This window comes from Aquila chrysaetos, chromosome 14 (assembly GCF_900496995.4).
Source record: "Aquila chrysaetos chrysaetos chromosome 14, bAquChr1.4, whole genome shotgun sequence".
NCBI lineage: Eukaryota > Metazoa > Chordata > Aves > Accipitriformes > Accipitridae > Aquila > Aquila chrysaetos.
Genome location: NC_044017.1, coordinates 15,530,842 through 15,544,582, shown reverse-complemented (window position 1 = coordinate 15,544,582; position 13,741 = coordinate 15,530,842). Strand labels below are relative to the sequence as shown.

Sequence of the window (13,741 nt, the reverse complement as noted above, 5' to 3'; positions counted from 1 at the left end):
AAACAGGATCCAGGTCTCAAAAACCCCTCAAATAATTGAAAAGCACAGAACAAAAATTCCACAGCCGGAGCTCTTCTCTCTGGGATACTACTACCTTCTACTTTCCTCCATTCCTATCTTGGAATTTAAAAAAAAAAAAAAAAACCAACAAAAAAACCAACCAAACAAAAAAAACAAAGGCAGAGACATGCCTTATAGCAGTTCTCCCCCACCTCCCCCCCCAAAAAGACAAAAACACAGACTAAAGAAAATATACTGTTAACTGAAGTACTATCCCCTGCATCTATCTGATAAATGAGACAGTGGTTTTATGCCACACTCATTAATGAGTTGATGGGGGGAAAAAAAACACAACAAAACCAAAACCCCCAAAAAGTAAAACCCACAACTCTAATAACTAATGAATGAATTCTCTTTTGAAAACAGACCAGCAGAATGCCACTAAATGGAAATAAAAACAAGTCTTGCTGGTGAGAGAGGTCCTTTGTAGTAAAGGACTAGGCAGTTCCCCTTCCTAAGAAGAGGGGAAACTTCAGACCTCACGTAACAGAACACCCCATTAGAAAGAGCCAATGAAGTACTTCTGTGGACTATACTAACATTTCATGTATGTACATTTTTAAAGGGTGAATATACACTATAGTGTGAACTTAGTATCTGCTGAGTGTTACTTTTGAAATGGAAAAATGTAATTATAGAAACACAGGAATAAAAAAGATGCTTTAGTGTGAGTAGTCAAATTTTTTAGAATAATACCTACCAAATATTCCACTTCTCCTAATGTATTTTTCTAAATTACGTTTCAGTACTGTATGTATCTTTGTGGGATCAAATTTTCTTCTACAGTTGCACAGTGCAAGGATACAGAATAAATACCTTATTATTGGAATATTACTCTATTTACCATTTGACTTAAATCAGTTTAAAATTCAGAAGACATCCAAAAGCTTTTATGCAACAGAGTACACCTGTGTGTTAATGTAAATGAAACATCATTATGTTGAGATTTTTTTTATATTCAATACTCTTTTAGCATTAAGTGATAGTGATTAGAGCTCCTTTTGTGAATATGGGGGTGGGGGTTGCCATTTGGAATGGTCTTTTTTCTTTTCTTTTTTTTTTTCTTTCTTTCTTTTTTTTTTCATTATGAAGGACCATTGCCTTAGCTTTTTTGGTTATTGCTTTTTTTTTTTTTTTTTTTTTTGAAGACCATTCCATTTCTTTATTTTTTAACATCTTAAAGTCATAAGGACTTATATGCAAAGCAGTCATACACTTTATCATTAAAACCCATAGGTAAAATACGTACACAAATCCAACAAAAGGCTAGTACATAGTAAAGCCTAAGCATACTACTATGCAATATTATGAATACATAACTTTAGAGACTTCGGTTTAGTACTGTTATCTATCCATTTCTGAAAACATTCACAAAGATTTTAAATGCAAATTTTCATTCCGTATCTGGAATAGAACAAAAATTATCTATGTTATAACAACTTTTGGTCATTTGTGTTTGACCAATTCGGTAAATTACAAAGAACCCAAAGAATTCTGTAACTTTCTGTAGAACTATGTAATAAAAACATTGCATATGTTCCTAGTATGATGTCTTTAGCAATCATTTACTGAAATGTAACTCAAACATCAATCTCTCAAAACGTATAACTGACCAGCTGCTTTTTAGTCTATATCTGAATCCAACTTCATCACAAAACCCCTTTTAATACAAAGATGCAGAAGTACATTAGGTAATACTAATGCAACACAGGTGCAGTTCTAGCATTGCCATTGATCAGTTGAATCATCTTCTCCATGAACGAGATTCGTTATCCTCCTCCTCTTCATCATCATCTTGAAGCAGCGAGTCATCCACCAAAGATTCTTCCTGAAACTTCGAGAGAAAAACATGATACTCTGTTACATCAGAAAATTTTAAAGATCAAAAGGCAAAATACAGATCTCTAAAACTTGTGATTTAATAAAGAACAAATTTATTTTTAATAGGTAAACAGTAATGCTTTCAAAAAAGTATACTGCATGCATATGTATTATATTAATAAATGGCAAATGAAACATTTTTTTTTTCTTTTCAGTGGACTTCAAAATGACCAGGACATATGCACCTCATACTTAAATAGCTCTTCTGATTCTTCAGCATAACATTCACGCCCAAGCTGCAATGTTCCCATGAAACTTAAGACGCTATACTGAAAACTAATGTTAGTTTTTGCACATTCAGAGTAACTATGCCTGTTTTCATCCAAGAGCTTAATCCACCTGTGCCTGAGTATCAAAAAGGTTGAATCTGAGACATTTTGATTTTGACAGCTTAATACCAATATAAAGCTTTAAAAGATCAGGGCAGGGAGACAGGTATTTACAGAAATTTAGACAAGATATATTAATGTATTTTCAATTTGTTTCAGTAACAACAGAGTAATTTGATAGACTTCACAAACCCCTGAACATTTCAGGTCAACAGTTACGGGCTTCAGAGAGGCAAAGTTAAAAAAAGAAAGATAAACAATGAGTTGTTTTAATTTTTATCTACATATAGGCAGGGGCGTATATATAAACTATCCCATCTCAGAACTTTTTTAACAATTGCACCTATCACAGCAATTTCTGGACAAGGATGTCTTTCCCTAGCAAAATCTCCCAGCTGTTAGACACAAGTTATGGTCTTCCTTGCTTATTCTTCTCATCCCAGTAACTGTAGTTTTTTGCTACAGAATTTCCAAATTCAACAGGGAGGTGTGAAGGCTGACTGGTGAAGTTAGGGAGCCTTCTGGAGAGATGTGAAGCTGTAGGCTGAAGAAAGCCTGTAACTAAGCCTTCTCTATTTCCACTAGGCTCTTTTACAAAGGGAGAAACTACTACCTTCATTGCTTTTGCCTATAGAAAGTGCATTTTAAAAAGCAGCTCTGTCGACACCTGACCTGTCTGTCAATGTATGCTTGGATACTCTAAGCCAGACTAAACCACAGAAGCTTTCTGAGGACTTAGCCTCTTCCCCTGGTCCAGGTCTGCTGGTCTAGATGTCCAGCAGACTAAAATACAACAGTACATGACCCCTTCCATTTTCTAGATATATCCTATGAAGTTTTTTGTTCTGTAAGAAATGAAACGTTTCTGCAAGGAAAAGTAAAGTATGTGGACTTATGACAGCCTAGAAAACAAGAAATGTATTTACAGATAAATACACGTTCTGATAACAAAACATGAGTTAGATTCAAAAATAGACCTATGAATCAACAGACCACTTTCTTTTGAAAAAGCTACACTATTTCATCTTAAAAAAGAAAAATGAAAGAAAAAAAGAAAAAGCAAACTTACTTCTTCTTCATCAGGTTCAGCTTCTTCTGTTTCAACAGCTGACATACTAGCAACAGGCTTGTTCCACGCCAACTTTAACTCTTGTCCTTTAAAACGAGATCCATGAATTGCAGCCTAAAACAAGTTTAAACGTTTTAGTTACATATTTCTTTGTCAGGGGAAAAATTAACTTCAGTAATACTTAAATGCCAGAAATAAACCAACAGCCTGCTTTTTCAAATGAAAATTCTAGTTATAATATGTTCTTACTGAATTACTGTTAATAGGTTAAAACAAAACAACTTCATTTACTGCACATGGAATTCACACATCCTTTCAGGAAAAGGATCAAAATATATTCAGAAGAAAATAAGCTTGGAAGACCATAAATCATTTGGTGATGTGGGTAACATACTGAACCAAAACCTTGCTGGTTTTTAGTATTACCTTGATGGGTTCTTCTCCTTTCAAAGATGGACACAAAATTGTTAATGCATAACTTACTGGAAGAAGAAAGACAACCCAGAAATACAAATGATTTACTATATTAAAAAAAAAAAAAAAAAAAAAAAAAAAAAAAACAACCCCAACCAAACAACTCAAAAAGCCCCTTTGCAATTACAACTTAACTTACTGGAAAACATTCCACTTCCTGTAAAGCTGTTGTAATTGAAATGTAAAAATTTTTAACTTATGGGATATTGATGCCTTTCTAAGTACCAGCTGCATTAAGTGGCTGCTTTGGAAATAGTATGTTCAAATTAAAGTAACATGAATGAGCATAAATCAGCGTTAGCAACATTCCGAAATAACTGTCATGGTCACAAAAGATTTATAGTACAATCTGAAAGCACAGCATAATGTGAAATGTAGAAACAATTACATGTTCAATGACATCTGAACATGAATTGTGTGATATTAAAGTCCCCAGGTATAAATTTTAAATCTGTACATATAAATTTATGATAAATTTAAAAGATTCTATGCTTATTAAAATGCAGCTCAGGAGCTTTTTGACCATGGTCTCATCACAATGTCACACAACTAGAATTTTTAAAAGTACTTATACGTGACATTTAGGTCCAGAAACAACTTGTAATCTTTGGAAGAAATTACTACTACATAAAAATGTAACATTTTACAATAGGGAATCTTCCTCTTCCTTCCAGGCTACAACGTATATGGTCATAAAGCCTAGGCCTATTTTCATTTAAGAAGGTAAAATATTAGCTGCATTTACTTCACAATTGGCCTCAACAGAGGTTTTTAATGATTACCTTCTACAACTTCTCCAATTGCCAGTCTTAAAGTCTGCTTTAGTAGTAAACACAGAAATTCCAGTGGAAATATATTTAATATGTAAGAAAATCTTAAGGAAAATACAGATTTTACTATATTTGATCAGCCACAGTTTTCATAAAATTTTAATTTAAAAATGAAGGTGCAGCTAGACACAAAGTCATTCAACAATTAAAAGTTTTAATGCTAACTAGAGTGTGGATCTCAAACGTCAATCATGAATTCTGAGCCAGCTAGAATGTCCCCACTTTCCAGAGCATATTCTAAACTTCACCTTGAATACAGCTTGAAAACCCCACCTATTCTATTTCAGAGTGACCGATGAAAAACATATTGCTTTTCAAATGCAGTGAAACGCATCATAAAAAAAAAAAAAAAAAAAAAGTACATAATGTTGACTTCAACCTTTTCACCAAACATATCTCCCTTCTCCCCCTGTCCACATCTTTCTTCATTCTCTGCACTACCTTCTTTTTCAAGTGCTTCCTACCTCTACGCTTCTACGTTTGGTTCCAAAATACTACCATTCCTTGCTTTTTGGGTACAGAAATTTAGCTAAGGCCGAAATGATTCTCCATGCCAATTTTTAGGCAAAACAAGTTATAACAATAAAAACCATATTTTGCTGATAAACAAGTATCTGTAGTAAGATACTGTCAAGATCGTTGTTGTGATCCATACTCCACATGGAAGAAATAAAGACTTTATTTGGACAGTCCATAAAAACAGATTATTGTTCTAGGTGACCTATTTTTATTTTCAGGGAAGCAGAAGTTCCTCTCGATACTTAGAATATTCCTATGCAAACTACAATATCAAAGAACGTAAAGTTGCAAAATGAAGTACCCAATGTCAGGAATCAGGAAGCACCAAAACTAAAATGCTAACCTTAATGCAGTCCACTTGTGAATAAACTAATTATGACAGCTTTTATCTGCGAGCAGGTATTTCTTATTCTCCACAAAACTTTTGTTCACTGTTGAACAGTGTTCTTTCTATACAGTTGTTCGGTACTGTTTTTCCCTATCACTCAGTACATACTATGTGCCATTAATTGCACTTCCTTTTTTACAGAATAATTACAATCTCCATACAGTTAGTTCTAATCATTGCTGTATCTAAGAGTTTCACAAACAAAATTCCTATGTTTCTCTAAAACATATTTGGCACATGCTTCAAATTGTTTCTCAAAATATGCAACCATAATGATACTGTAAGTGCTCAAAACTATTGTCCCCATTTGCATAATTTGCATTGTAAATATCAGTATTTCTGTCAAGCAGGTCACTGGTGTCTCAAGATAAAACATACAAAATGAGAAGATTCTTGCCAGCTATGAAAACCGTGTTCAAGTAAACTCCACAAGATGAACTCTGCAAAAACAGACACTTTGTGCAAAATATAAACATAAAATGAAATCTTTCTATACAACCATATCATTGTATATCAATTCTTTCTGTGAATCAATTCTTTCCGAGTCCCTATTATTTTCAGGTATGCTGGTTTTGACTAGGATAGAGTTAATTTTCTTCATAGTAGCTGGTATAGGGCTATGTTTTGGATTTGTGCTGAAAACAGTGTTGATAACACAGGGATGTCTTCATTACTGCTGAGCAGGGCTTACACAGAGCCGAGGCCTTTTCTGCTTCTCAACCCACCCCACCAGCGAGTAGGCTGGGGGGCAGAAGAGGTTGGGAGGGGACACAGCTGGGACAGCCGACCCCCACTGATCACAGGGATATTCCGGACCATATGATGTCATGCTCAGCATATAAAGCTGGGGAAGAAGAAGGAAGGGGGGACATTGGCGGTTATGGTGCTTGTCTCCCCAAGTCACCATTACACGTGATGGAGCGCTGCTTTCCTGGAGATGGCTGAACACCTGCCTGCTGATGGGAAGTAGTGAATAAATTCCTTGTTTTGCTTTGCTTATGCACGCAGCTTTTGCTTTCCCTGTTAAACTGTCTTTATCTCAGCCCATGAGTTTTCTCACTTTTACCCTTCTGATTCTCTCCCCCATCCCACTGGCGGGGGAGGCGAGTGAGCGGCCACGTGGTGCTAAGTTGCCAGCTGGGGTTAAACCACGACATCAGGATACTCCTTCCCAACAGTGACACAAGGATTTTAAAGAAAACAAAACCATTTGCTGAACAACTATGTTCATTATTTTGCGCAGGTTCACATACTGCCTACACCACAGAGGCCCACTGAGCCAAACGTATAAAGTCCTAATGATCCACATGTAAGCATGCCAAATTACAACATACATCAACTCTGGATTTTAGTCTCTAAAAGTTACTTCTATAATTCTATACTTCTGTAATTTCTGAAATTTCTAAAAAATACGGGGGGGGGGGGGGGGGTTTGAGTCCCATCACTTCAAGTCACATTTACACTATTACAGGTCTTCAGGCAAAGGTAAATCAAACTGATCCCAAACAAAATATATAGGCTTACTCTGCAGGATGTCAGTGAAATTTCAGGAAGACTGTGAAGGTACCAAGTCTTCAGGTGAGAAAAAAACAAGGCAATTAAATAAAGATAAACCAAGACATCCAGCTATCAATTCCCAAGTGTTTATCTTAATTTCTCTCTTACATCCTGTACTTGAGTGTGCTATAGACATCCTCATTTCCTAAGTATGTCAGTAATACACTGTTCTGACAGATTTGTTTAACACAGAATTAAACTTTTGTGTCAGACTTCTTGTAAAATGTTTTAAAATAATTAGCAGTATTCCATTTAATCAAATATAGAAGTATTATGTAACTAGAAAGTAGTTGAATGTTGCAGAGTATTTTCAACGAAGGTTATACTCACAGCTTCAGCTTCTGCTCTTGTTTTAAAGGTAATCACCGCATGGAGAGAAGAGTCATCTATCTGGCAATCTTCAATTTCACCATATTGCTTTTAATAAATAAAAAAAAAAGCTTAGTGAAATAGATCTCCACCTCTAAAAAATGCTGTCCTAAATCAAATGCCCTCAAAAATCGTATAAAATTAGAATAGTGTACCTTTCACAGCTTTAATGACAATCAGAGTATTTGTCTTTGTAAGGAATACAGTTACTTTTACTTGCATTTCTAAAACACAAGTGCTGTAGTCTCTGGATTTCCTGATTGTAAACATACAGGTATGAAGTAAAATTATGACAGAAAAAGAGGTTGTTCTGCTTCAATACTTCTCTCCTGATCAGAAAGAAGGAATCTTGGGATGATTCCATTAGTCTACTATGAAACTCTTCCACAAAAAGATTTATTAGACACAGGGACTGTAGAAGAAGTTTCAAAACTTAACTTGATTTCAGCATCTTAAGGAACCTGACCCATCTATTCCTGTAATGGACACTATGGTATTGCTACCTTTAATGCCACATCACTGTAAGCTGCATAGGTGGAGTGCACTGCTGATGTACAGAGAGTTGTGATACCATATCACAGAAACAGAAACACAGCTCAGTGCACTTCCATGGAATTTGGAGCAAGTTTAAAACAACGAATGCACAACCTGTAAAATGAAGTAATTAACGTTTTTTCTCAGTGTTGTACTACTAACACTGTGAATAGACTTGTATTTGTTGACACTACTAAGGTTTTTTTGTTAATATTTTTGTTAAAGATAGTAAGTTTAATACTCTCTACAATAAAACCAAAGTATAAGAAAACGCTAGGTTCTGAGCAAATTTATGACCATAACCCGACATCACACAGCAAGCTTTTAACAGTGGCAGAGTCTCTGTCTTCATTTTTATATTCTTTGCAGTCAGTAAGAGAAGTACATAATGAAATGAAAAATACGAAATGACCAGCAAAATTTACTTTAGCGATATTCATAAGGCAGACTAAATCAGAATATGATACTGTAGATTACAAGTAAGTTTCTTCTTATATTCATCATTGATACTAGACTCAGAAACAGCCTATGCTTGACCAAGTGGATTGTATTGCTGCATCTTAAAGTTATGTTTTCTTGGTTCTACACCAAAAATGTATAAAGCCATTGCTCAAATGTTCAGTCCATCATACATCTCTATAGAAAGTAATTTTGTTCCCCTTATGGCTATGATGGTTCTCTTTTTGTTCCCCCATATAGGTCTGATGTGGAGCATTTATTTAAGGGTAACACATACATTTATGTACATGTATATATAGAGAGAGCTCCTGGTAACATGACACCTTAAAACCCCCAGTATAATAGTAGTGGGTTTTTTGTTGCGGTTTTGGTTTTTTGGTTCGTGGGGGTTTTGTTGTTGTTTTTTGGGGGTTGGGGTTTTTGTTTTTTGTTTTTTGGTTTTTTTTAAGGGAGACACAGGTCCTTGTTGACTTTTGTCCTTTGAAAAGCTGTTTGCATGGCTGCCAGACAGGAAATATTAAGTACACTGACTGGAGTAGAATTTACTGGACTTACTGGCTCTTGGACTTCTACCTTCAGAGAGGACAACTGCAATTAAATATTGAAAAAAAAAAAAACAAACCCAAAAACAAACAAAAAAAAACAAACTGGGGGGGGGGGGGGGGGGGAAGCACAGATAAGATTCACACAATTTATGCCACCAGATATTCTTAACATTCCTCCCATAAAATAAACAAAATTCCTTTTATTATAACATTTTTTTTAAGGAGGACAAGGGTTTTTATAAATTTATGTTGATCTCTCACTTCATTATATTTGCAAATAAAAATTTGCTAAAAATTATATACATCAATTTATCATTTTTTAGACTAAAACCCGAAAAAAAAAGTAGAAAAAGCCCTGACTTCTTAAGCTTACAGACATGAACAGACAGAAACCTTTGGCTGCCCTGCCAAGATCTGCATATAGTTGCACAATTCTCATCTTGATTCTTAAAATTCAGGAAGTTAGGCAAAAGCACTGAAAATTTTCCGTGAAAATTTTCATTAAGCACTTGTTAAGATACTTCAATAAAGATAAACAGACTTCAGGTATTGAAAGTTTCGGCACTGAATCAGTCTTTGTTCTCACCATCCCTTCAATTATTTTATCTTTCTATACCTAAAAATTCATAACAAGTTTACATATACCCTGAACAAATAAATATTTTAAGTCCTTACTTGATATTCTCAATTTCCTTTCTTTTTAAGAAAAAAAAACAACCCTTATAAATGGTATGCAGTTACAGTTATAATTAGTTGAATCAATAGTGTAATTTCTCTTTGTTTCACCTTTTTCTGATGCATCTTCTTTTTCCATGAACAGGTATATCATGTTAAAGAGTCACTCCTAAATAATATTTCCACATGAATTGAATCAAGAGAAAACAAGTAATTCAATAGAAGAATGTCACCCAAAGAACAGAAAAAGTGAAATTGCCACATACCGCAAAATGAGGAAGAAGATCTTCTCTATCACTTTCTGTAAATGCAGAGATTTCTAATGCCCTAGGCCGATGATCCACAACTGCATGCACAGGAACTCCTCTGCCTCTACCCCGGCCTCGTATTCCTCTACCTCTGCTACGTGATGCACCCCGACCTCTTGCATGAACCCCTCTACCACGAACTGAAGAAAGAATCCCTCGTTTGGCAGCCTAAGATGTTTATACATAACATATTCATGTATTAAAATTCATAATCTAAGTATTTAGACAAAATTAACAAACACATATTCTGACGTTTCCTAAAAACACATCCCCAAACAAACCTCAGAAAGAGCAGCTTACAGGTCTTAAAATAACAAAAGGTCAACACGTTAATAACGTTAAAAAGCTAATACTGTTAATTATTAACAGATCAAAAATAGGATGGAAATAGGAAAAAAAACAGGTATTAAAAACAGATATCAAAAGAGTCCTTATCTGTGAGGATAATTCCTCACAGGAGAAAGGAACTGCAGTACAATGTTTGAAATTTCATTAACAAATTTTCTTGATGTGGTAACTACCTACTTAATTTGTCTCTTTATCTTTGTCTCTTAATTTGTCTCTGAAGGTCCAGCCAGGACTTTTATTCTGACCAGAACTAATGCAGCATAATAGCTTTTGGCCACAGAATTGTGAGGTATGAAACAGAGGCTCTAATGAGCACCTCCAATGACGAAGTAATCCCTAAAAATTTGGCTCTACATACTCACTAATTTCCATTCCCACAATACCTGTGTATCCCTTCTAAAGAACTGGCATGCACTCTCCAAGAAAAGTCAAAAGGCCGATGACAGTATCTCCGACAGCCATTTAAAAAATAATTTGCAAAAAGTTATTTTAAGTTTCAAAAAAGCACTTTCAAGGATTTAATTTTAACATTTATAACAAGAAAAAAAAATCTTTTCAAACCCAAATGGATCTGATGTAGGAATCAAATGTTAAATGAAATCATTATAACAATGTTTTTAACATATCCTACAGTGTTTACAACTCAAGCACTGATAGCACTACTTTAATGCATGCCAGTGATATCACCTATGAGGAGATCAATCTGTTAAGGCTTTATTCATGAAATTATTCATGTAATTTTACAATAGTATATCGTTCACTTTTTATTTTTTGTAAATAGAATCCTGCAGGTTTTGGGGTTGGTTTTTTTTTAAACATTTTAAAGTGGTTAAATGATTATAATCCAGAAAGTTAAAGATAATGCTGACTCAACAATCAAGCTGTATACTGTTTGGGTTTTCTCACAGTAAAATCAGGGCCACCTGGAACAGAACAGCAGATTATGAGCCACAGAAGCAACACATTAATATTGTGGGAGTTAAAGTCACAAAGACAATGTGTGAATAAAAGTTTTTCTAAAGAATTTGAAAGAATACTGAAGAATCAAACAAACATCAAGGCAACCCCCCCCATATATCCCTCTTGTAAATTATACAAGGGATACACTTCATGCTGTTCCTTGAATCATACTGGTGTGCTTTACTAATAACCCTGTTTTTCTCCATCTACTTTGACTGGTATTTTCGAAAAGCTTCAGAATATTCATTTTACTAGCAAAAATTATTTTCCTGAAAGAGCTACAATTGTCTTTTCCAACTCAAAATACAGACTCAGTGAGAGATGGAATAGGATTAGCACACTCAACTGCTGTGTAACTTTATCTTGAATGAGAACCTGCTTTTCTACTGCTATTTTAAATATCATTCAGTTCACATATTTTCTAAAATGTACGAGTTATAAATAAGTTTTTAGTACACTAATGAATTATTATTCACCATCAAAATATATATCGTTAACATAAGCTTTTATGTCATCTCTATTAAATTGGCTTGGCTTATTAACAAACCTATTTTCACAATTACCAAAGCTGCGTAACAACTTAGTTTTAAAGTAAGATTTTAATGCAACTTAGCCATACGTATGTGCACTGTGTTCATATGTAGTTATACATAAGACATGACCAAACTTCATTAAGACAAGAGGGATTTAAGCGACACAGCAGCCTGCTTAACAGTAAAAAGAGATAAGATTATCATGCAATTAAGTACATATTACACAATCATATAGGCAAGACAGTGCAATATAACAGAATAACACCCACAGCATTCAGAATTTCTCAAAATAAGACACAGATACGAAGAATCTTGCACAGCCTTCTCAATTTTTTAAAAAGCAAGTACTTTAAGAAAAAGCGTGTTTCTATACATTGAACACTTCTTGAAACATTGTATTTGTTTTTGATAAGTCCTCCTCTTGAAACCAATGCTGTAATAATATTACTTCTGGCACCTCAGCCTTTTGGTTAATCTCATTAAGAGAATGCTAACATTTAAGAATAAAAGATCAAGCAGTGTTTTTTAACTCTTCAGTATCAAATACACCACCACCTACAGGCAACAATTTAAAACCACTCCATGTTCTAAAGGAAGCATTACTACCACAGATCTATAAGAAATCACATCATCTAAATAGTTACAGAAATTAAATAAATTACCAATCAAAATTAAAGACAATACTATTTCTCTACCTCAGTGGAATTCAGAAACTGATTTTTTAAAATATTATTGCTAAATGCCTCCATTTACATGCAACTTAACATTGCACTCTGGAAAAATACATTTATGATACAATATCCAAGCTAATAAACATATATGAAAATATTTGATTAAAAGTTAATTGCTACAAAAGAAGAGAGAAACATACTTCCAGCTGTAGCTCTGTATATTTTCGTCTTAATTCAGTAACTTCCTCCCCAGCTTGCATCTTCTTGTATAAATCCAGTTCAGTATCTAGTAACTCTTTCTGCATCTAAGAAATTGTTATGGTAAATTATTAGTTCCACAGTTCACATTCTGTACTGAGGAAACAATTTTCTGATAAAACCCAAGAATCCATTGCTATGTTCCTATCAGAAGGCTATTTCAGAAATACACAGCGAATTAAAGATTGGCCAGCGTTGGCCTCCAGGTAAAAGGTGCTGTGGCAGACTTACCTATCTGGAAAACAGATTCCTAGAAACATTAAGGAAAATAATTCAAATCACAGCTCTAACTTTGCAGGTATACTGCTTACTACCTTAGGTTTCCATCTTCAAAAACAAACTAAGCACAAGCTTAGGTAGCCTTCTTGGCTACCTTCTTCAACGTGTAGTAGTATGTTTCTGAGCTTGCTGATGTCGAACCTTTTAGACTACCACACAAAGCCAAAGCCAAGAGAATTTTTTCTAAACTAGAGATACACAAAATAGAAAATATAAGAATTATATAGTAGTGATGATGAGATAAAAAGGGATTCCACACAAAAAAAGCAGTACAATTATGAATGAATATAAAATCCATTATCAGTATTGAGAAAAAGCATCTAAGTTTATCACAATTCCATAATGCAAAAAGCACAAATGGTAGTTCTGTTCAGACCACAGTAGAAAAAACACAGTAACAAGACCTCTGCTAACAAAAGGTTGGTCTCTGATGCACCCAGAGTTGCCTTCCAGCACACAATACCTTAAAAAAGTATATATGAGAAAGTTCAAAAATATATATGAAACTGAAAGGTGTCTCTGAACCCAAATTTAGACCTGTTCACTGCAACCACTGAGGTGCAGGTGCTGGTACAGGTGCAGGAAAGGGCTTTATGCAACCCATGAAAATTTTATTTGAAGTTCTGTTCCAAACTGAAAGCTTTCTTTTTTTTTTTTTTTTTTAAATGGAAAAAGCAGCAGCCAAATGTTCCGGT

General features: G+C 34.5%; 1 protein-coding gene across 5 annotated transcripts in view; it reads right to left on the bottom strand.

Annotated features, from left to right (window-relative positions):
- Positions 1-575: 575 nt before the first annotated feature.
- The window catches only part of RBM26 (RNA binding motif protein 26), a 57,372-nt gene continuing 44,206 nt past the window's right edge, over positions 576-13,741 (bottom strand). For all 5 annotated transcript variants that reach the window (XM_030036310.2, XM_030036314.2, XM_030036312.2 and 2 more), the window contains 5 exons: positions 12,710-12,814; positions 9,956-10,165; positions 7,438-7,524; positions 3,340-3,453; positions 576-1,894 (listed from right to left, as the gene is read on the bottom strand). In XM_030036310.2, the coding sequence (XP_029892170.1) occupies positions 1,805-1,894; positions 3,340-3,453; positions 7,438-7,524; positions 9,956-10,165; positions 12,710-12,814 (606 nt within the window). In that variant the 3' untranslated portion in view covers positions 576-1,804. The remainder of the gene's footprint in view (positions 1,895-3,339; positions 3,454-7,437; positions 7,525-9,955; positions 10,166-12,709; positions 12,815-13,741) is intronic.